The 24,272-nt window shown below is 37.5% G+C and overlaps 1 protein-coding gene across 1 annotated transcript; it reads right to left on the bottom strand.

The window, feature by feature from the left end:
- Positions 1 to 4,313: 4,313 nt before the first annotated feature.
- Positions 4,314 to 7,594, bottom strand: LOC107819458 (putative F-box protein At4g05475). The gene is made up of 2 exons (XM_016645561.2): positions 7,106 to 7,594; positions 4,314 to 4,587 (listed from the first exon to the last, which is right to left on the bottom strand). The coding sequence occupies exons 1-2, from the start codon at positions 7,465 to 7,467 to the stop codon at positions 4,359 to 4,361; spliced, it is 591 nt and encodes a 196-aa protein (XP_016501047.1). The 5' UTR covers positions 7,468 to 7,594; the 3' UTR covers positions 4,314 to 4,358.
- Between the last annotated feature and the right edge of the window lie 16,678 nt (positions 7,595 to 24,272).

The raw sequence follows: 24,272 nt of genomic DNA, 5'->3' as shown, positions 1-24,272 counted from the left end.
AAGAATTTTCTTTGCCTCACCCAGATCCTTCATCTCGAACTCCTTCTTCAGTTGAATCTTCAACTTATCAATTTCTTCCAAATTCTTGGAAGCTATCAACATATCATCAACATATAGGAGAAGATATATAAAGGAACTATCTTTAAGCTTGCGCAAATACACACAATGATCGTACTTGCTTCTCTTATACCCTTGCTGCAACATAAACTTGTCAAATTATTTGTACCATTGTCTAGAAGATTATTTCAATCCGTAAAATGATTTTTCAAGTTTGCACACCATATTTTCCTTTCCAGCAACTTTGAATCCTTCTGGCTGAGTCATATAGATTTCCTCCTCCAAGTTTCCATGTAAAAACGCAGTTTTTATATCCATCTGAACTAGTTCCAAATTCAACTGTGCTACCAAAGCCAACATAATTCTGATGGAGGAATATTTTACAACTGGAGAAAACACTTCATTGTAATCAATTCCCTCCTTTTGAGCATATCCTATGGCCACCAATCTTGCTTTGTAGCGAACATCTTCTTGGTTAGGAAATCCTTCTTTCTTTGCAATACTCATTTGCATCCAATTACTTTCTTTCCCTTCGGGAGATTGGCACATCTCCATGTATGATTCTGATGAAGGGACTGTATTTCATCATTCATGGCAATCCTCCACTTATCTTCTTCTGAACTTTGGACTGCGTCTTTATAAGTGGTAGGAACATCATCAACTACAATTGAGGCGGCACAAGCAACCGTCTCTATAAGACGAACAAGTTTTGTTATTGTTCTTTTTGGTCGGCTGGTTGCAATTGATTTAAGTTGTTGTTGAGGTTCCTGAGTTGGAATCTCCCTTTCTACTGGCTCTTCTTCTAGAGGATAATCTTCATTTGTTTCCTCTTTTGCTTCTTGTGTAGGAAAAATAAATTTTCCCTCAAACTCCACCTACTTAGAAGCACCCTCATTTTGTTTGGTATCTTCTGTTACCTTACTTACCATAGCAGATTCATCAAAGGTAACATCCCTGCTGAATATTACTTTCTTTGTCATAGGACACCATAAATGATATCCTTTGACTCCGGAAGTAATCCCCATAAAAATAGTCTTCTTTGCCCATGGATCTAATTTTGACTCTGTCACATGATAATATGCAGTTGAGCCAAACACGTGCAAAGAATCATAACCTACAGCAGGCTTTTCATACCATTTTTCAAATGGTGCCTTGCCATCAATAGCAGCAGATGGTAAGCGATTAATGAGATGGCATGCATATGTAACTACCTCAGCCCAAAATTCTTTGCCCAAGCCAGCATTGGACAACATACACCGTACCTTCTCCAGCAAGGTTCGGTTCATACGTTCTGCCACTCCATTCTGTTGTGGTGTATGTCTGACAGTGAAGTGTCGGACGATGCCATCATTTTTACAGACCTTATTGAAATGATCATTTTTGTATTCACCTCCATTGTCTGTGCGAATACACTTGATCCTCCTGCCTGTTTGATTCTCCACCATCATTTTGCATTTGAGAAAAATTCCCAACACTTCATCTTTGCTCTTCATTGTATACACCCACACTCTTCGGGAAAAATCATCAATAAAGGTTACAAAATAGTGCTTCCCACCCAATGAAGGTGTTTTGGAAGGACCCCAAACATCAGAGTGTACATAATCCAAAATGCCTTTAGTATTATGGATCGCTGTACCAAATTTAACCCTTGTCTGTTTCCCTTTGACACAATGCTCGCAAAACTCCAAGTTGCAAGCCTTTACTCCTTTTAACAATCCTTGATCTAATAAAGTTTTCAAGGATTTTCCTCCAGCATGTCCCAAGCGCATGTGCCATAGCCCGGTTGTTTCTGCCTCTTTTTCGTCACTGGACGTTACTGTCGTTGTCCCAATAACTGTACTACCGTGATAACGGTACATGTTATTGTTCTTCCAATTGTCCTTCATTACCACTAGTGCACCGGAGCATACTCTCATCACTCCATTTTCTGCAATGATTTTGAACCCTTTTGATTCTAGGTCTCCCACAGAGATGATATTTTTCTTCAAACCTGGTACATATCGAACATCTGTTAATATTCTGATCATTCCATCATGGTTCCTTAATTGTATTGAACCAATTCCATATGAGGTAAGAGGGCTGTTATCCGTTGTGTGGACGACTCCATATTCTCCTTCTTGAAAATCCATGAACCAGTTCCTGTTGGGACACATATGATAGCTACAAGCCGAGTCCATCAACCAAATGTCTGATAATGTTGATGGCTCTGTTGTAACTAATGAGAAGTCTGAATCATCACCATCAGCTACATTTGAATCCATAATGGCCTTTTCATTGTTATGTTTGGCCTTATTCTTCAACTTCGGACAGTCTTTCTTCCAGTGCCCATTTTCTCGACAAAAGGTACATTCATCTTTGCTGGGTCTAGATCTTGACTTGGATCTTCCTTTATTTGTCCTCGTTTGATTTTGAGGATGACCACTCACAACCAGTGCTTCTCCTTCTCCGCCCTTCTATTTTTCTCCCTTTCTTTGTTCATAGCTGTACAAAGCCGAACAAACTTCTCTGAGAGAAGTTTCGTCATTCCCATGGAGTAGAGTAGTTTAAAGGTGCTCGTACTCATCAGGAAGTGACCCCAACAACATCAAGGCCAAGTCACCATCATCAAAAGTTGCATCCATATTTTGCAAATTTGTGACCAACTTATTGAAACTGGTGATATGTTCATTCATCGTGGTACCAGGAACATAGGTGAAACGAAACAGTCTCTTCTTCATGTACAATTTATTTTGACTGTTTTTCTTCAAAAATTTATCCTCCAATGCTTTCCATAATTTACTTGCAGAAGTTTCCTTTGTGTATGGATATTTCTGCTCTCTAGCAAGGTAGGATCGACTGGTACCGCAAGCGACACGGTTGATAATTCTCCAATCTTCTTCTCCAATAACATCTGGTCTCTTTTCTTCAATAGAAAGATCTAGCCCTTGTTGAAAAAGGACATCTAGAACCTCGCCTTGCCACATCCCAAAATGTCCTAACCCGTCAAAAATTTCTGCCGCAAATTTCGCATTTGACACAATTCTTGTCATAAGCGAAGATGCCAATGATGACGTATTGTTGACACTTGATGTAGATTCTTCTTGTTTATTGTCTCTCATCTTTGACACAAATATTATTTAATAGCTGACGACACAAATCAAGATTATTTCCTTTCTGGTGTGAAAGATCAGACTAAGCTGCAATCACAGAGCATACTCAGACAGAACCTTGACTCAGTTACCAAGATAAATCTTTTCTGATGTGGAAGATCAGACTATGCTGCAACTACAGAACATACTTAGACAGTACCTTGGCTCTGATACAAATTGTTGCGGAAGCCAAATGTATATAGTGTGAATGAGTCACAACTACTATACCAAAAATTATGACAGTCACCAAATAATAAATAAGACAATAAGACAACAATAAAAGAACACCAGAATTTACGAGGTTCGGGCAATTTTGTCTACTTCCTCGGACACAACCAATATTTTATTCCACTCCAAAAATACAAGTGAAATAATACTAAAGAGAGAAGATACAAATGCCTTAAGAAGATAAGAAGGCAAATGAGAGATGTGTTTAAATTCTAAACATTAGGTATTCTTTTATAGGGTGAAGTACCAACCCAATTTACTTCCCAACCGATGTGGGATATTGACATATTCAACAGTTTATAGTTATTGCTTTTACATCTATTTTTCTATTTCTTACGATGTTGTTACTATTTTTTATTTCTATTGTTGTCACTGATCTATTGCCTATTGTTTATTTTTCTTCTTCTCGAGACGAAGGTCTTTCGGAAATAGTCTCTCTACCCCTCCGAGGTAGGGATAAGGTCTGCGTACACTTTACCCTCCACAGACCCCACTTACACAATTTTACTGGGCTGTTGTTGTTGTTACTCTGAATGAAGCAGGGGAGGTAGATGTCACGGGTGGTGGTTAGGGTGCAGATCTGGCTGGATTTAGTGATGCTCACCGAGCATTGGTCGTGGGTTCCTCCATTTCCAGGTTGAATAGACCTACGTCTCCCCAATTATGCCAATAACAATTTCATGTCAAAATGGATGTGAAGTTTTGTCTAAGGCAAAAGATATTCATAATCAACAAATTGAGTTGAGCAAAAAAGTTACAAACCAGTTGTGAACATATAACTTATACGAACTGATGATTTGATCTTGTATATAAGTTAAACCCTATACACCAAATCATCTCCTATGCAAGTAAATAGACACAAACAAATGATCTATTTGATGCAAAAATTTATTAATGTTGCATAAACAATTTGTTTCATAATAAATATTATATTCAAACGCATGGTTAATAGTCTGAATACCACACAAGACACATAAAACAAGAGTTATTATTCACATCAAAGGATTTCAAGCGTGGGCAAGAGCGTCGAATAGCTTCAATGCCTTTTGTTGTGATGGTAGTGTGCGTCAGACTCAACTCCTCTAACAATGGGAACTTTTGAACTGCTTCAACCAAGTCTTTGTGTACCATATCATAGCAACATGCAATGCCAAGTCTTTTCAATTTTCCTGATCTGGTAAACAAAAACGACATGAATTAATGGATGTGCCCACTGAGTTACTGACTGAAGCAATATCACCAAACACAACACTAGTACAGATTACAGAAGACTAGTGCAAGGTATATAATAAGTAGGATAAAACAATATACTACTTAAATAAAAAAGAAAAAGAAAGAAAAAACAAAAAAATGGATGCGTCATTTGGTATGATGGACAAGCAAAAATAATCGTGGGATAAATTTTAGTATCGCCTAATCCCTTGTTTGGTTACTAATCCTCGGATAAGTTATCTGAGATTAAAAATAGTACTGGGATAACTTATACCTGCCAGAGGGTGAAACAATAATCCTAGAATCAGTTATCCCAGGATACAACAGACCTAGTAAAATTAACTTTTGCAGGATTAAGCAAGGAATTCAAAGTGCTTTACAACTAAATGACTAATGTATCATGAACACTATTCATGCAAGACATTGTATAAGATATGTACAAGATGATAAGCGGCAAGAAATACACTTCACAGATTCCAGAGTATACTAGAAGGATGATAGAACTCAGACGCCAAGGCTCCTGGCACAGCAAGATCCATGCTCAGTTAAGCTTATTGCTGGAGGAACATCAACATTCGAAGAAAAGAGCATAAACTTCTTTCTGGTGTATAGGAAATTAGAAGTTCATGGGACATACATTGTATTCTGTCAACTATACATTTAGTAGCTCCCAAGATGTGGATACAAGCTCTGTTAAACTTTTTCCGGAATAAATTTAAAGAAAATAATGACGGACCTTTCTCATGTATTTATGTAACATAAACCTCTAGTCTTCAAAATAGATTATGAGAGTGAATTGTGACTAGGTTTATCACAATAATCTCACCCTCTCTTTCCTTATCACAATCTGCAGCTAAGCAGAACTCTCACACAAGAGGCTGGATCCAATACTAAAACATTTATTTACCACTCTAACCCAGTGTCTAGTTAAACAGTGTCTATGCCATAGGATGGAAGGAGTAACATATTAGGAAGTTTCTCCAACTATTCTCCCTTTTTAACTTCTATGCACTGATAGCATATAAAAAAAAGTTACAAGCCACTTAAAAGCCTCAGCTCTTTAGTTCAAAACATGCATTTTTTATTTTAAACAAAGAACTGAACGGAAAAGGACGTAACCATGATGGCACAACAATAAAAGCCTAAACAAAAGTCTCGAATATGATTTATATCTAAAAGTGCATATAGTTCAATTGAAAATAAAAGAACAAGCAGAAGACACTTTATATCAGGACTATGGCAAACTTGAAAAGACGAACCATTGCAACAATTAAAATATAACAAAAGCTCCTAAAACTTCATTTGGTAACAATACCGGATCGAATCCAATTTGTTTTGAGCTACAATTTGTAAGAATGCATTTGAATATCCTAAGTCCCAACAGCGTAAAGATGTAGTAACAACTATCTTTTGCCCATCAGAATAAAAACCAACCTCAAGTAGGGCTGTCACTTTAAACTGAAAATAGTCCAACATGAAAGGTGCTCACGGTATATCTTTATGGCAACTGAAACTGAGCCGACGCCACACTAAAATATTTAAGCATTTATGGGAATCGACATTCATTCAACTACCTAATAGTTTTTCTGGGGACAGTAAGGACTATGTGATAATCCACCAGCTCTGGCTCCTCCTTCTCTATACACAGCTTGCCAGGGGCGGATTTAGGGGGGCGCAAGGATGTTCACCCAAACACCCTTCGCCGAAAAATTACACTGTATATATAAGGCAAAATCTGTTTTTTATCTCTATATATTAAGTTTTGAACAACCTTAACACAATCCAAAAGTGTAGTTTAGTGGTCATGGGGGTTCAAAATCTACATAATGTCATGGGTTCAATTCCCACTAGCTACAAAAAAAATTTTTTGAACCCCTTCATGGAGATCCTGCCTCCGCCACTGCAGCTGGCTACTATCAGGATCAATGAATTCCTTTGGCCGTAGACTGAAAGGAAAGGCCAGAAGAAAGAGAGACAAAAAGGAAAACAGTAAAAGAAAAACCTACTTTTCTTCTCTCTTTTAACCCTTTATCTTCTTGATTGTGGTTAGATGTATCCTTTCAGATGTTTCTACTGTTAAGGTTAATGAAAGATAGGTCTTTTTATACAATTTTCTCAGAAAGATACTATATTGTCTTGCCCCTTAAAATTCTTCCATAAGGTCATCAATTTCTTGACAAAATTAGAGACTTAAAATATGCCTTTAAATAGAGGAAGGGGAAAATAACCAAAATTGTTATTAAGAGATTTTTGGAGCAAAAAAAATGAATATATTTATTTTAACTTATACATGCACTGATATTGTTTATATTAGAGCCACTAAATTACATCGACATTAGTTAGTGTAATTAATCAGTCTGCCCAACAATACACATTCTGCAGCCCTGGCTCCTTTCGCTGCTAAATTCACTCCCAGTTTTTAAGCAGGGTAAAAAACAAAATCTACTAACACAAGACAATTGAAGGAGCCAGAATTTTACCTCTCTGCTACATATGCAAGCAACTCATCAGTGGCGAAGTACTCCATGTTGATATCAACCAATTCTCCTTGGCTGCGATCAACGGCACGCCGACACATTTCCTGTGCCTTAAAGTAGGACACGAGGTAGGTATCACAACAATTATTCATGTTAATGACTCGCCACATGGAAGGATCTTTGCACAATCTCCTCCACGTAGTGCACACTTTCTCTGCTGTCAACATCATCCCTACTGCCCCCAGCCTCTGTAATATGTCCACCCATATAACTTCCGGAAGTTCCAACCATCGCGGCCTTTTCTCTATCGCCTGATTCCTCTTCTTACCTTTCCGTTTTCCTTTTCCTTTTCCCTTCCTAGTCATAATCTTCCAGGGTTTGATGTTGGGGGGAAATGGAGGAGGAGGAGAGCGAAAGCTAAATTGGGCAGGTTCGAGTTGTTAGATAGTCAATGGGGAAAGTGAGGAAGTTGAACACGAGCGGAAGCCTTATTGGCTGCGTCTTTCAAGTAGTGGAAAAAAATACATCGTTTTGGACTTTTGTTGAAATTGAAATAATGATCTATTTGTTATAAATATATTATATTATGGATGTTCATTTAGTACTCCGTTGTAAATAATCTTCCTGAAGAAGCTTATCCATATGTGACTCCACCGTAAATATGTTTATCTATTTAGTACTCTATTGGAAATAAGCTTCCTAAAGAAGCTTATCACTTCGGTACCCAGTTATGGATAAACATTACCCTAGGTAGAAGATTATCCATACCGAGTATAATAAGCTTATCTATTCAGTACTCCGTTATGGATAAACATTGCTCTCAGTAGAAGATTATTCATATCTGGTATAGTAGCAGCTTACACAGCAGCTTGTAATAGCAGCTTACACAGCAGCTTGTAGTAGCAGCTTACACAACAGCTTCCTTTCTTCTATAAATAGAAGAGATTTCAGTTCATTATGTACATCAGTTTGAATTCGAATAATATATCAGTTTCTCTCTATACTTGTCTTTACTTTATAGTCTTTATTTTATAACACGTTATCAGCACGAAGCTCTACCATCTCGAGCAAATATTTTGAAAGTATCTAAGGTAAGAACTTTCTTTTCCTAAATAATGTCAAATCTTTCTAAACTTGAATTTGTAGCCCTGGATATATCGGGCAAAAGCTACATGTCTTGGGTGCTTGATGCTGAAATTCATCTTGATGCGATGGGTCTGGCAGACACCATCAAAGACAAAAATGAGGCATCAAACCAAGACCGTGCCAAAGCAATGATATTCCTACGCCATCACCTTGATGAGGGCCTGAAAATGGAATATCTTACTGTTAAAAATCCAGTCATACTGTGGAGTAATTTGAAAGATAGATATGACCACCTGAAGATGGTCGTTCTTCCACATGCACGATATGATTTGACTCATCTAAGGCTACAAGATTTTAAATCTATCAGTGAGTATAATTCTGCTATGTTCAGAATTATTTCCCAATTGAAGTTATGTGGTGATAATATTACTGATCATGATATGTTGGAGAAAACTTTCACCACTTTTCATGCCTCGAATATGCTCTTGCAGTAGCAATATCGAGAGATGGGATTTAAAAAGTATTCTGAACTTATCTCACATCTTCTTATAGCAGAGCAACATAATAGACTATTAATGAAAAATCATGAAAGCCGACCTACTGGTTCTTGTCCATTCCCTGAAGTGAATGAGACGAACTTCCACCAGGCTAAACGTGGAAAAGGTCGTGGCCCCAGTCGTGGTCATGGTCGTGGTCGGGAAAGAAACTCTAATCATGGTAATAATAATGCACCAAAGAACACTCCTCAACACTAGCAGTGGAAAAGGAAGGAACAAAAGCATGAAACGGTGCAAACACCAAATGCAGAAAATGCATGCTATAGATGTGGAGAAAAAGGGCACGGGTCACGTACCTGTCGTACGCCAAAGCACCTGGTTGAGCTTTATCAAGCCTCCCTAAATAAGACAGAGAAAAAGGCTGAAGCAAATTTTATTTCTGAAGATAATTTAGACTTCATGCATTTGGATGTAACTGATTACCTTGCACTCCCAGAAGGAGAAACAAGTCATGTAATCGGTGGTGAATCTATAAAAATGTAAATATTTTAATTTTTGTTGTTTGTAATAGATAGTATGGTTATGTAATTGTTGTACATAAAGAATAAATTATGATTTGATAATGATGTTTACTACAATATATCTTATTTATGTCATTTTGAAGAATATGGATAATATTATTAGATCAACTTAAACTCTAGCAGAGTTTGCAAGAAATATACAACCACCAAAAGTAGTTATATTTCATATATCTCATTGTAATTAACCACCAGAAGTGGTATATGTCTATGATCACCAGAAGTGATAATTTAGGCTTTCTATGGTTACAACTGAAGATAAACTACATAAATATTCTCTATATTAAATGCACGCCTCGATTTGCTCCTGAAGTAGTAAATATTTTAAAAGAGATTGAGGCATCACGATTTGATGTGATTAATGCGCATTCCGATAATTATGTTCGATTTCCTGAAGGATGAGAACTTTGGATAATATTAATCCATTCCGTGAAGTGAATGTGACAATATTAATAAATCGGGTAAATATGAACGCACTCTTGATGTGAATATATCACAGTTCACCTTCAGAAGAGGTAATATAATTGAGAGAATATATACTCAATATTTCGTATTTTAAATTTGCTCCTGAAGAAGTAACACAATTGAAATTGCCTCCTGAAGTAGGAAAATATTATGAAGAAGAGTTTTCTTGTGCTTAAACAATTGTTTTACATTATTTATTTGATTGTGATTTTCTCTCATGATACCAGAAGTGTATGAGAAATATTTGATAGTACAAATTGTATCAACAACTCCTGAAGAGCTAACTGTTTACCTAAAGGATACATGACACCAGTAGTGCATGATAAATATTAGATTGTGGATAATAAATGAAGGCTCTCGAAGTGCTTATATACAAATATATCATTCATATTATATGATTATGGTCAAAACATATGTTGTAGTAAACCTGAAGTTTACTAATACAAATGACTATCATATTGAGACTACAAATGATTGGAAGATTGATAATCTTCATGTTTCCACAATCATAGGGGGTAAAATAATATGTATGTGGGAAGTTACCCACCTTATTCTTTAATTTGTACTATATCATTTATCATAGTAAACCAGAAGTTTACTAAAGCAAAAGTTTATGTCATAGTAAACCAGAAGTTTACTAAGAGATAGCACATGACATGATAAACTTGAAGTTTTCATTTGCCATTTTTAAATGAGCTATTTGAGAATTCAGATAAGCATATACTAAAGAACTAGAAGATTCTTTAGGAATTCTCATGTGTTGCTTGCTCTCATAATGAATTGATTATACCAGCTAAAGTTGGGACTAAGACCCCTGATTCTGAAATATATAAAAGGTGAATATGGGCTCGTTCACCTATCATGTGAACCACTTATAGGTGCATATATGAGATGGTTACATGTGTAATTATTGTCAACCTGCAGTTTGACATTTGGAATTGCTTTTCTCGATTAAGAGCATAATTTTCAGATTATGAAATCAAGACAGTTCATCTTGATAATGCTGGTTTATATCCAAGTTGGTTTAGCATTGAATACCTCCTATTAATGGCTAAACCATTGCTTATGAGAACAAAACTTCATGTATTGGTCTAAGATTTTCTAAATTGCATATAGAAGCACTTGTATGCATCAGATCAACAATATATGATAAGTCCTCCCTTCACAACTGGTTTAGGATCAGAAACCAAATATTTTTACTATATTTTATTGTGTGGTATATGATTAATTTCTCTACCATAATACACAAAGATATGTTTCCCAAAGATGATTGGGGATATATGTTAGTTTTTCTAACATTTGGGGGATGGAATAAACAGTTGAAAAATATGCTATATGAATCGAATTATCATGATCCTCACTTAGAAGATAATTCAAGTCGAATGCCAGAAGCATTTGCTGATCCAAAATTAAATATCATATTTCAGCTGCAAATGCTCCTATTAAAATTAAAGTCCCTGAAGGATAGAGTTTACTGTACGCATGAAGCGTGGTAGACCAATCGGTTCCAAAGGTAACAATCCTTGAAAAATAGTAGGAGCTAATGATCAAAATGAGGAGGAAATAAGCTCTAGAAGAGCCCACGACATAACATTTCATGAAACTCCCAAAAAAGTTCAGGTACCTGAAAATAAAGAAAGTGATGAGATCTCCACAAGTTATGTCGCTTCGGAACTGACACAAAATGATCGTCGACGATATATTTAATACAATATAGTGCACAATATTGTAAAAGATTGTGAGGATCGGACTAGCAGTCCAGACACTTGAAGATGTCATACCATTTAGATACAAGTCTTAACCTATATGACTTATTTGGCTAAATCTATATGAAGATCCTTGAAGGATAAAAAATGCCCGAAGCATATAATTCAAAGTCTTGAGAAATGTACTCGATCAAATAAAGATCTTTGTACGGTTTAAAGCAATCTGTGCGCGTGTGGTATAATCGCCTCAGTAAATATTTGTTGAAAGAAATTTACATAAATTATGTTATTTGTCCATGTATTTTTATAAAAAAAAATGTCATCAAAATTTGTTACACTTGTTGTTTATGTTGGTGACATAAATCTTATTGGAACTCCGGAAGAGCTCCAAGAGGGTCTTAAAAAAACTTTTATATGGACAAAGTGTACCCATTAAGTACACCAATGAATATTCAATCACTTGAAGTGAATAAGGATCCGTTCCAACCTCTAGAAGAGGATGAGGAGCTCCTTGGTCCTGAAATACTCTATCTCGGTGTAGATGGTGCACTTATTTATCTTGCTAATGCTAACAAAAGTGGTGCAGATCGTATTGGTAATGCAGATGCAGATTATTTATCCGATACCCATAAAGCTCGATTTCAAACCGGCAAGCAGGGAGTGCATATGATTGAGACCAGTGATTCATTCGAGAAACATGTGGGTTGGAATGTGATAAAAGACCCACAATATTATACGGAGACAATGTTTCATGCATAGCACTATTAAAGGGAGGATTTATAAAAGGAGATAGAACGAAGAACATTTCACCAGAATTATTTTACGCACACGATCTTCAGAAAAGTGGTGACATTAATGTGCAACAAATCCGTTCAAGTGATAATCCAGCAGATTTATTCACTAAATCTTTGCCAATTTCAACTTTTGAGAAGATGGTATACAAGATTGGAATGCGGAGACTCAAATATTTGAAACAAGGTTTTCATCAGGGGGAGTAAAATACGTGATGCACTCTTTTTCCCTTACTAAGGTTTTTTCCCATAGGGTTTTCCTTATAAGGTTTTTAATGAGGCACCTAGCAATGTGTATTACTAAATATGTGTACTCTTTTTCCTTCACTAGGATTTTTCCCCACGTGGTTTTTCCTAGTAAGATTTTAATGAGACACATTATCTTTTAATGAACATCAAAGGGGGAGTGTTATAAATATATTATATTATGGATGTTTATTTAGTACTCCGTTGTAAATAATCTTCCTGAAGAAGCTTATCCATATGGGACTCCACCGTAAATATGTTTATCTATTTAGTACTCTATTGGAAATAAGCTTCCTGAAGAAGCTTATCACTTCGGTACCCGGTTATGGATAAACACTACCCTAGGTAGAAGATTATCCATACCGAGTATAATAAGCTTATCCATTCAGTACTCCGTTATGGATAAACATTGCTCTCAGTAGAAGATTATCCATATCTGGTATAGTAGCAGCTTACACAGCAACTTGCGTAGCAGCTTACACAGCAGCTTGTCATGAATAAACATTGCTCTCAGTAGAAGATTATCTATATCTGGTATAGTAGCATCTTACACATCAACTTCCTTTCTTCTATAAATAGAAGAGATTTCAGTTCATTATGTACATCAGTTTGAATTCGAATAATATATCAGTTTCTCTCTATACTTGTCTTTACTTTATAGTCTTTATTTTATAACACTTTCAATATTTGTAAAATATATTGTTTTGTTTCGGTTAATTTTTTTCGGGATAGGAGTAAGTAAAGGTGTCTAATGGGTGTGCCAGGCCGGGTTGAGAAAATAAGTGACCGGCCGGTCACAATCCGGTCCGATTACCGGTTTGTCCAAACCGTAAAAATACCACGGGCTAGCTAGTTTTCGGCCTAGCCAATCAAAAATAGCCAACTTTTGCAAAGTCATTGAAAATTAGCTACTATTTTGCTGCAACACGAAAAGTTCCAGCATAATATACTGGAGATCGGTGCACCTGTGTATGAACTTCCAGCATATTATACTGGAACTCCAACACGCGGAAAGTTCCAGCATAATATACTAGAGATTGGAGTATCTGTGTATGAACTTCCAACATATTATGCTTGACCGAGTATAATATACTGGAAATATACTAGAGTTCCAGTATATTATACTGGAGTATTTTTCTGGATTTTGAGCAGTGTTTTCGTTCAGATTTATCTTTACATAAAAAGTGGCTAAATTTCGATTACATTGAAACAGTGGCTATTTTTGAATAACCACTTGTAAATCTGGCTTTGAATTTCTCCCATCCAAACAGAACTTAACGAGTTCGGGTCTATCCGGGTAAAAATTAAACCGGAACTGTTACTGGTTTAAGGGGCCGAGCCGGGTTTCTATTATTTTATTTTATTTTATTATTTTGTATAACTATCATAATTTCGGCAAAAAATGCATATATTTAACTAGTATTGCCTCATGTTCTAATACTTTTAATCGTCTTTTGAGTGTTAATTATATTACTTTATGCTCAATATTATATTTTAATTATGTAGGAATAAAGCGGTGTAAAAAAAATTTGAAGCAAAATTAAACAAAACGTGAAAAAAAAAAAAGAAAAATGAAACAACTAAAAGTAGGGAGACTAATAGCCTGTTTGGGCAAGTTGGAGAAATCAGCTTATTTTGAGAAGTACTTTTTTCAAAAGTGCTTTTGAAAAAAGTACTTTTGGAGAGAAGCAATTTGTGTTTGGCTAATCAGTCTGAAAAGCACTTTTGAGAAATAATTTGTGTTTGGCCAAGCTTTTTAGAAAGTGCTTTTAAGTGTCAAATTACGAATAAGGACATGAATAGATTTACTTAATAATTAATATTATAAGTAAATAAATAATATCAAAATTTTGTTATTACATGCAATAATTAAAAAAATCATTTTATTTAAGTAAAATATGAAAATAAAATTAAAAAGTACTTAATTCTTTTAATATAAGTTAAATATATTAAAATTCCTTCAACAAATATAAAAGCATTCACCCCTAAAGTCACTATATATTAGAAAGTTTTCCTAAAAATAAGAAGAAATATTTATAAATTAATATCCTAAGTATTAGGTTTAAGGGTTATTTTGGTATATACTATATTTTGTTAAGGGTATTTTAGGTAAGAAGAAAAGCCAAAACTGCTTCTGCTTCTGCTTTTGGAAAGAAGCTACTTTTTTCTGCTTCTCTGAAACTGCTTCTGCTTCTTCCCAAAAGCACTTTTTTTCCCCAAATAAGCTTGGCCAAACACCTCAAATTAGGAAAAAAAAATACTTTTTTCCTCTTGAGAAGCTTGGCCAAACAAGCTATAAGGGGGACACCCTTTGGTGTTTGTTCCCCAAAGACAAAAGAAAAGGAAACAAAAATCCAAAGCAAACCAATGAATTCAAGACAAAAACGGTATTGGATTCTGCGCCAGCGCGCTGCCCTGGACGCTAGGTGTTAGAGTTTTTCTATTTTATTCAGGATAAGGTTATTTCGGCCTTATACAATCTCAACTCGTATAAAAGGGGTCCAAAACCTATTTGGAGGAAGGAATCACGTTTTTTAGAGTAACTTTTGACGAAAGGAGAGCACAGAGCCTCTGTAGTAGCCGGGTTTTATCTTTTCTTCCACCAAACTTAGTAATTTTTATATTTTTTTGTATGATTTGTTGTTTGGCTACCATGTCTATGTGGAGGTAAACTTCATGTTCTAGGGTTGTCGTTCTTTCATGACTGTTGTTATTTGAGTATTGACTTTGATTTCTTATTTATTATATTGGTTTATTTATTCAATCTTGCGCTTAATTATTTGATTGGTTGATATCCAATTAAATAATATCTACGAATTTAGAGTTGAACTCGTAAGTGAAAATTCTAGGTTGCATATAGGATTAAGTAAAGCAAGCTTTTGAACCCGGGCATCGGGAAACGGATCCGCAGTTAGAATAGACATATACCTAATTACCTTACTTGGTCGATGTACATGCATTATAAGTGTGTTCTTGTTAGTTCCATAGACATATAGACATTAGGTTAACTTGAATAGGCGAGTAAGAACTCGGCAGATTCTTATGAGCAATATTAACCTTGTCAACCAATAAACTAGATGAATTAGTTAGTCAATTCAATTGAAGAATACAATAGGAATATTAGATAGGCCATAACCCTAGATCGTTTTCATTACATTGATAACATAAAAATCTAATTTTCCTTTATTCGGACTTCATTATTTATTTTCGTTTTAGTTTAATTACTTTAGCATCACTACTTTTGGGTTCAGGCCGTTACATAGATAATTCTTATAGTCTCATCTAGTTAATAGTTGATAATAAGTCCTCGTGGGTTCGACACTCTATCTTATCACTTTATTACTTGGCGATCGTGTATACTTGCGTGTGCGTTTGGCCGCAACAACTATATAAAGGGAGTGATTTTCATTCAAGAAATATACTGTAACACGCATATTAAGGCAATATAAACTTATTTTGTTTGCTTCTAAGTTATCTCAATGTTCTTCTTCTAAACTAGCAGGCGTTTTGCTGTCTAGACTTGACCCTTCTGGAGATATGTGTTTCAGCTCATTCAACGCTTGATATGAAAATATTAGTTACTAAAAACAATTTCAGCATTCAAATTTGTCCGACCTGTGCATATAGGTTTAGAATAATCTTTTTTTTTTTCTTCTTTTTTTGTTTGTTTGTTGGATAATTGTTGCATGCCCTCAATGCCTTTCAAAGTGCAAAATCAGACAGAAGAAACTTTGTAATCAAAAGATCTTAATGAGCTTCCTTTTGATCAATAGGAATTAGAAATTAGCTAAATCCGGAGGAGAAATAATATTGCTGGCAATTTAGTACCCTACTGTATTTGATAGAGATAGTTGAGCTGGCTGGAACGAAACAAAGAAGACAGGAAGCTGTGGATCACTAGTTCAGCATACATCTTTGGGTAATTTGGCTTGAAAGAAATCAGATGTGTTTAAGGGGAATGCTAACCCTGTTCATAGACTGCATATATGCTACTTTAAGTTATTTGGTAAAGAAGAAAAGAGAGTGAACTTTAAAGCTCTCTACCCTTCAATCTACTTTCAGAGGGTGTGAAAATCCAAGTTAAATAAATAAACTTAGAGAAGGAATTTGAAACCCAAGACAATCAATAAAGACATTGTTTACTCGTAAAACGGTATAGTTGAATTTATACGTAATTTCTAAACAAGTGAACTAATTTGATCCTGAAAATAATAAAATAAGTAAAGAATTATGCAATACTTAGCGTTAAAATGTAGATGAAACAACAGAGATGACAATTCCGGAAATAAGGTTTCCGTGCACAGCAACGATGAAATAAAAAAGCGAAAAAGTAAAATTGTACTAAGCTCTATATATAATGTAGTAAGTTTGTAAGAAAATACGTGTCCTTTACAATGATAACTGAGCTCACTATTTATAGTTGTGTCTAGGAACGAGGTCCTAGGATCGTGCTCTCCTTTAATGTCGATTATGAGGCTCATTGATAAAGATATAACGGTGGACATAAATGTTATATTCTCTGTAACGGAGCCGCATAATATTGTTTATTAAATGCTACCAGGCACAAAGCATTTCACACACCTTTATGAACGTTATCCCTTCCGGTGACAAGCGAAATAGCTATATTCGGTCTTTGACCATCCCCGTCTCGGGTTTCACATGTCCTTTCTTTAGATGACCATGTGTCATATCATATTTTACCATATATAGATAGTCCCCCTACTTTCCGGTGACATAACTTTGTATTACGGGGAAGTTGGTAGAAACATTCTTTTGGCGGGAATGACTATAACTCCCTCTGAAGGCTTCTAACGGTTGATTAGACGCACGTATCTACGCATTTAATGCCCCGAACATGCGTCATCCCACGATTCAGTGCAGCTTTTGCCGATATCGAGGTAATCATGGCCATGAATTTAGCCGCCAAAATTTTACTTATACACATCATCCTTTTTCCCTTACACTTCATAATTTTCCAAGCTTCTGATTTGCACTTTTGTTTTCCATCTTCTCTCTAACTCTCTTCAAAAAACGTTTCCCTTCTTCCATTCAATGGCTTCTACTTCAAAGTGTGTCAGTTCTTCAAAGAACAAGAACAAAGCCAAAGACTCTGATCCTCCAACGCTAGGTTCCATCATCCCTAGAAGTCTTAATACCACAAAAGACTTCGAAGAAAAACTCTCAACTGTTAACCCTTGTATATGGGCTGTCAGTAGGTACCCTTCTTCCATTCGTCCTTCCAGTATTCCTGCTGTGAAGGACGACTGTCGTTGCCGTGAGTTGGATATTATTGCTGCTGATCTATCAGCGCAAGTGACCCTTCCCAAGGAGGGTTTTACATATTTTTACACGTATCACTTTACTTTGGGTGTGCTTTCTTTGAGTGGAGAGCTGGATTTCATGATTGCGGAGTTTTGTCTCCTCAACCAAGTGTGTTTGGAACAAGTAAGTCCTTCTGTGTGGAGGACAGTCGCCTGCCTTCATCATTTATAACAGGAGACTAGAGAAAATATAACTTTAGCTCGTATGATGAATCTCTACTCTCCCAAGATTTTTCGTGGGAGAATGATAAACCTATGCAAACGTGGACACCATGCTCTGTTGACTAGCATAGATGATGATAACGAACGTGGATGGATGGAACGATTCATTGCAGTTTCCACCAATAATATCATTCCGACAATGGCTTCATCTTTTTCGGCCGCTTGGAATCTCACCCTTAAGATCTTCATTTAATATTTCCTTTTACAAATATACCTTTATGGCTGTATTGACTTTTCACCCTTCGCATCTTCAGCAACTCGATGGATCCTACTGGTGGTGGAAGGCTTGGATCTGTGGGTTTAGAAGATCTTGGACGTTACGACTCCCAAACTCATTTGTGGAAAGAACTAGCCCTTAAAATACGGGTGGAAGACCAAAAATCATGGTAATTTAAATTACCTTGCTTCCATTTTTTATGTGAAGAACTTGGTTGAACCCTTCTGACTTGTTCACGAAATTAGGTCTACATGTGTGCTCTGTTTCTATCCCCGAGGAGGACGTCTTGGCTGATCCTGCTAAATGCGGCGAGGCTGCTTTAGAAAGCACTTACTCGAACAGGTGTTTCCAGGCCTGCTTCGGGCACAAATGTTTTACCACGGAGTCCCCAGTCGGAGAACAAGCAACCAAAAAGAAGGCATTCTTTTGTGGCCTGGGAAAAGAATAAGAAGGCGAAGACTATTGCCCCTGAGTCGTCTCCAGAAGTTGTGATCACTAACCCTACTCCCGGGCCGGTCATAGACACCGTGATATTGGCGATGATGGTGAAGCTAGTGATAATGGGGCTTCTTTACACATAAGGCAACATTTATCATCAACTCAACATAATGCTCAAACTGTTGGGTTAGTTACACCAACCGAGGACGACGCCTCGGTGCTTTGGGGGGAGTTTGGTTTAGTGGAAAATGTCAACTCCCGCTATCGTGCCCACATAGTTGTTCCCGGTACTACTGGGCTGAGTACCGAGTCCCTACCGTCTTTGATTGGCGACCATTCAACAACCATCGCTGCACTCGATGTAGCTGCTTCACACCTTTCAACTCCATCAGCTTCATCCCCGTCTTCACCAGCACTAGCAACTGCTACATCACTTCTATCTTCATCCATTCTTCCACAAGCAACTGCTACATCATCTCTACCGGCCACATCTGATCACGAAGGAGATGTTCCTCTTCCCAGTCCCCAGTTCATGGGAATTTGGGGTAAAATTATGCTGCCCCTTCTGAAGATCCCCATAGGAGGAGGATTGTTATTCTTTCAGTCTCTACCGGATGCAACCTGCTATCCCGGCCGGTGGAGCTTGCTAATTATCTGAAGCCTTTAGCTTCAGAGAAAGATTGGGTACAGATTCAAGCACTCTCGGGGGAGTGCTTATTGAACAACACCATGCATAATGTCGCAGCGGTACGTTCCTTTCTTCCTTTGTTATTTCTTCTACTTTTGTGTATTCTAAGTTTTACCTTTCTTGTTTTGTAGGCCAACTTCCTTGCTTTTGAGGGCTTTCAGAGGTTGATTCGTGATAAGGAAGAACTTACTTCTGCTCGAGATCAGCTTTTGGCAGAGGGGGAGCAAAGTGTCGCTCGCCTCTTGGAACTGGAAGCCAAGGATACTGAGGTTGTTGCATTGGAAGCTCGTTTGCAGCAAAGCGAGCAAGAGGTATCAACCCTTAGCCAAGAAATTAGCCCGCTGAAGGTTAGATTTGATGAAGCCAAGGCCAAATGGGCTGAAGTCCATGATGCCGTTCTTGCTGCAACCGAGCGCGAGGCTACCACTACTGAAAAAGTGACTGACTTAGAGGCAGCCTTGAACTCCAAAATCAAAGAGCTTTCTGGTGTGGGGGAGAAGCATGCCCATTTGGAAGAGAAGTACAGGATAACTATCGAATATAATAGGCTCTTTAGTTCAACTATCCGCGACCTTAATGTTAGCCTCAAATCTGTTAGGTCCGCCCGAGAAAGCCTTTCTGCCGAGGTAACTCAACTCAAAAAAGAACTTAAGCGTCGAGCGGCTTCCCTCATTGTTGAAAAAACTTACTCCATGTACAACATAAGGAGAAAAACCTTGGAAGAGGCCAAAGTAGGTATCATTGACTTTGATGTCGAAATTGCTAAGACCCGAGAGCTTTAGTTGACTGCTAAAAATGGACTCCCAGTGCAGTCTGATGCTCCTGGCCCTTCTAGTTCCGGTTCCGAGTTCTCAGGAACTGAAGAGGAATTGTAGGGTGATGATGCTGAAGACCAAACTGGGGAAAATATCGAGTCATCGGTGGATTCATCTACTTCTCCCGGGGGCGCAAAAACTTCTTGTCCTCTTGGTTCCGGAGATATTTCAGTTTAGCTTTTCTTGTCTCTATCCAATTCTTGTACATGTGTTATTTTTGTAAATAAAGGCATATCTTTTGCTCAAGTACTATTTGAGTCTCAATTTCTTTTTAATATCCATGCAAGTCTTTATCCTTTGCATTTGCTTAAGGATTCTACGCACGTTTTTCTATTCTCATTTTATTATGTGCAGCCTCGGATGCATTTTCCTCGAAGCACTTTGGTTCTGGGCATTAACCCCTTTATGTGAGGGTTTCTGTAAGTATTTGTGAAAGTTCACTTTTTGCATCTTTTTGTGTACGTCTTCGGGTGCATTTTTCCCCAAAGACATTTTGATTTTGGGCATAAATTCTTCTGAAGCCAACCCTTTACTGTAAGGGTTTTCATAAGAGAGGACCCTCTTATGTTTACGGTGCTCTTGAAGAGGATGTCTCATGTTCATTACGGCACTAGAATTTGACGTACTTGTTTAACTTATAAATGACAAAGTTAGTTCATAGTTCAGACAAGAAACAAGATAAAAACAAAAGCATTTTATTTTATTGCCATTAGCTATGCTAAAAATAAATTGCCATTACGTGGTTATCTTGTACAACTTATTTTTACGGGGTTGATCGCGTAGTCCTGGGTCCTAATGATATAATTATGTTTCCAATTTTTCGATCCCCGGTCGACGTGGTAGTCATTGTTGACGTATCCTCATATCCTCCCCCTCAGTGTTCGAATGCAAAGAATGTGAATTAAAATATTGGAAGTCTTGTACTTTCAAAGATTTCACCAATGAATTTCTAGATAATCTTTAACCCGGTAACACGTCTTACTTCCCCTCAGGAATCTATGCTATCGAGCAAAGACTATCTAACAACCCTCTAGTGGTTTGTGCTCATGAACGGTTGGGTAACCTTTGCTCAATAACAAACTTAACTTCCTTGTAGGAATTTTCTACAAAGCCAAAGATTATCTAACCATCCCCGAGTGAAAACTTGCGTGTTTGCCTTGCTATTAAAGGTCTTATTTTTGTTGGCTTCGTAGTATGTTTTCTATCGTTGCCTCGTTAAAAACCTTGCAAGAAAAACCCAATTGGGACAAAAACTGAACAAAGGAAAAAAGAGTGCAGCACATACTTTCTGATTGGATAATGTTCATCAGTAATAATATCTTTTGCGGTGCGCCACGTTCCAATTGTTGGGCAACTTATCTCCATTCTGGTTCTCCAACTCGTATGAACCTTTCTCGGTGATAGCTGAAATCCGATAGGGACCTTCCAATGTTGGACCTAGTTTCCCCGTGTTGAGATCCCATTTATTTTGAGTTACTTTCCTCAGAACCAAATCTCCTACTTTGAAATAATGGAGGTTGACTCTTCGGTTATAATACCGCTCCATTCTATGCTTTTGCGCTGCCATTCTTACATGCGCCAAGTCCCTGCGTTTCTCTAGCAGCTCCAAGTTGATTAACATTGCTTTGTTGTTCGATTCTTCATCTACCTGGAAATATCTCAAGATGGGTTCATCTACTTCCACCAGGATTAGAGCTTCTGCACCATATACAAGGGAAAAAAGAGTTTCTCCTAGGCTCAACTTGGCCGTTGTTCGATATGCCCATAGAACTCCGGGTAATTCTTTGGGCCAATTGCCTTTTGCCGCTTCCAACCTTTTCTTGAGGTTTCGAATAATCACCTTGTTCGTTAACTCCGCTTGACCGTTTGCACATGGATGATAGGGTGAAGATGTGATCCTCTTTATTTTCAAATATTTCAAGGAACTTTGTAAATTTTGCACCGATAAGTTGTGGCCCATTATCGTATGCAATCTCTTTTGGTATTTCGAACCTATAAATTATATTTTCCCACAAGAAATCGACCACTTTTCATTCGCCGGTCTTCTAATAAGGAACTGCTTCCACCCACTTAAAAAAATAGTTAGTCAAAATTAAAAGAAATCTTACCTTTCTGGGAGCCAGTGGCAGCGGTCCGACGGTGTCCATCCCCAATTTCATGAATGGACACAGAGACAGAACTGAATGTAAAGGTTCTACCGGTTCATGCACTAGTGGTGCGTAGTATTGGCACTTATCACATTTTTATACGAAATCTTTGGCGTCCTGTTCCATGCGGGACCAGTAATATCCTTCCCGCACCTACTTTAGCACCAAAGAATTTGCGCCCGAGTGGCTGCTGCATATCCCTTCGTGGACCTCTCTCATGACATATTTAGCTTCTGATGCCCCTAAGCATCGGGCCAACGGGCCTTGGAAAGATTTTCTATATAATTATCCTCTTTTGAAGCTATATCACTCTACTTTTGTATGTAATGCTCAAGATGCTTTGGGATCTTCGGGCGACTTGCCATGCTCGAGATAGTTGATGATTTCATTTCTCCAGTCCTAGACCAAATTAGTCGAATTTACCTCATAATAACCATTCGCATCCAGGACTGAGTTTATCAGTTGTATTACCGTCCCAGACTCTGATCCCATCATTTTCGTCGATGATCCTAAGTTTGCTAATGCATCTGCTTCTGCGTTTTCCTCCTTTGAGATATGAGTAATTGACCACTCTCGGAATCATGCTAACAGAGCCTGGACTTTTATCACATATTGCTGCATGCATTCTTCTTTGGAGTTAAAGATCCTGTAGACCTGATTTACCACTTGCTGCGAGTCACATTTGATTTCAATGACCTCAGAGTCAAGTCCTTGGTCCAATTCGAGCCCTGCAATAAAAGCTTCATATTCTACTTCATTGTTAGTTAAAGGGATTGTTGTGATGGCTTGCCTGAGGGTTTCCCCCGAAGGCGTGATTAAGATTATTCCGAGATCGGACTCTTTCACATTGGAAGCTCCGTCCATGTATAAGGTCCAAACCCCTTATGACGATTTCGATACAATTACTGCCTCTTTGGTTGCCAGAGGCAATAATCTCGGATTGAAATCAGCCATAAAGTCGATCAAGACTTGTGACTTAATTGCAGTCCTTGGTTTATATTCTATGTCAAATTCGCTCATGTCGATGGCTTATTTGGCCAACCTTCCCGAGAGCTCGGATTTATGGAGAATGTTCCGCAAAGGCAAAGTAGTCACCACAGCTATCGGGTGGCGTTGGAAGTAGGGCCTTAGCTTCTGAGCGGCAACTACGATAGCTAAGGCTAGTTTCTCCAACTGTTGGTAGTGAGTTTCTGCTCCCATTAAAAATTTTCTAACATAATAAATGGGAGATTGTGTACCTTCGTCCTCTCGGACCAAAATCGCACATCCCGCAACTTCAGAGGCCGCGAGTAAAGTATCAACGTTTCACTTTCTTTTAGTGTTGAGAGCAATGGAGGCTTGACAAGTATTTCTTCAAATCCCTCAATTCCTGATGGCACTCCGATGACCATTCGAAATTACTTTTCTTTTTGAGCAGTGCGAATAAGCGATGACATTTTTCTGATGATCGAGAAATGAACCTGCTCAAAGCTGCCAATCTTCCCATGAGCCTTTGGACTTCCTTTACGCTTGACAGTTGATCCGGGATGTCTTCTATGGTTTTGATTTTACTGGGGTTTACCTCAATTCCCCTTTGTGAAACCAGATATGCCAGAAACTTATCATAACTAACCCAGAACGCGCACTTCTCAGGATTAAGTTTCATATTATACTTCCTCGGGATGTTGAAAGTTTCTTGCAGATGTTTAAGGTGGTCACCTACATTCAAAGACATAATGAGCATATCGTCCATATAAACTTCCATAGTTTTTCCTATTTGATTTTTAAATATTTTGTTCATGAGCAATTGATAAGTGGCTCCGGTGTTTTTCAACCCGAAGGGCATCACATTGTAACAATAGGTACCAAAATTTATTATAAACAAAGTCTTTTCATGATCTTCCGGGTTCATCTTGATTTGGTTGTACCCGGAATAAGCATATAGGAAACTAATTAACTCGTGCCCGGTCATGG

This window comes from Nicotiana tabacum, chromosome 5, assembly GCF_000715075.1.
Source record: "Nicotiana tabacum cultivar K326 chromosome 5, ASM71507v2, whole genome shotgun sequence".
NCBI classification, from domain to species: Eukaryota; Viridiplantae; Streptophyta; class Magnoliopsida; order Solanales; family Solanaceae; genus Nicotiana; species Nicotiana tabacum.
This window is presented reverse-complemented; position numbering and strand designations above follow the sequence as displayed.

Excerpts from the sequence above, each read along its gene's own strand:
- LOC107819458 (XM_016645561.2), bottom strand. The coding sequence starts at position 7,467 with ATGACTAGGAAGGGAAAAGGAAAAGGAAAACGGAAAGGTAAGAAGAGG. Across the intron at positions 4,588-7,105 it reads CTTGCATATGTAGCAGAGAG|ATCAGGAAAATTGAAAAGAC; the intron begins GTAAAATTCTGG and ends TTTGTTTACCAG.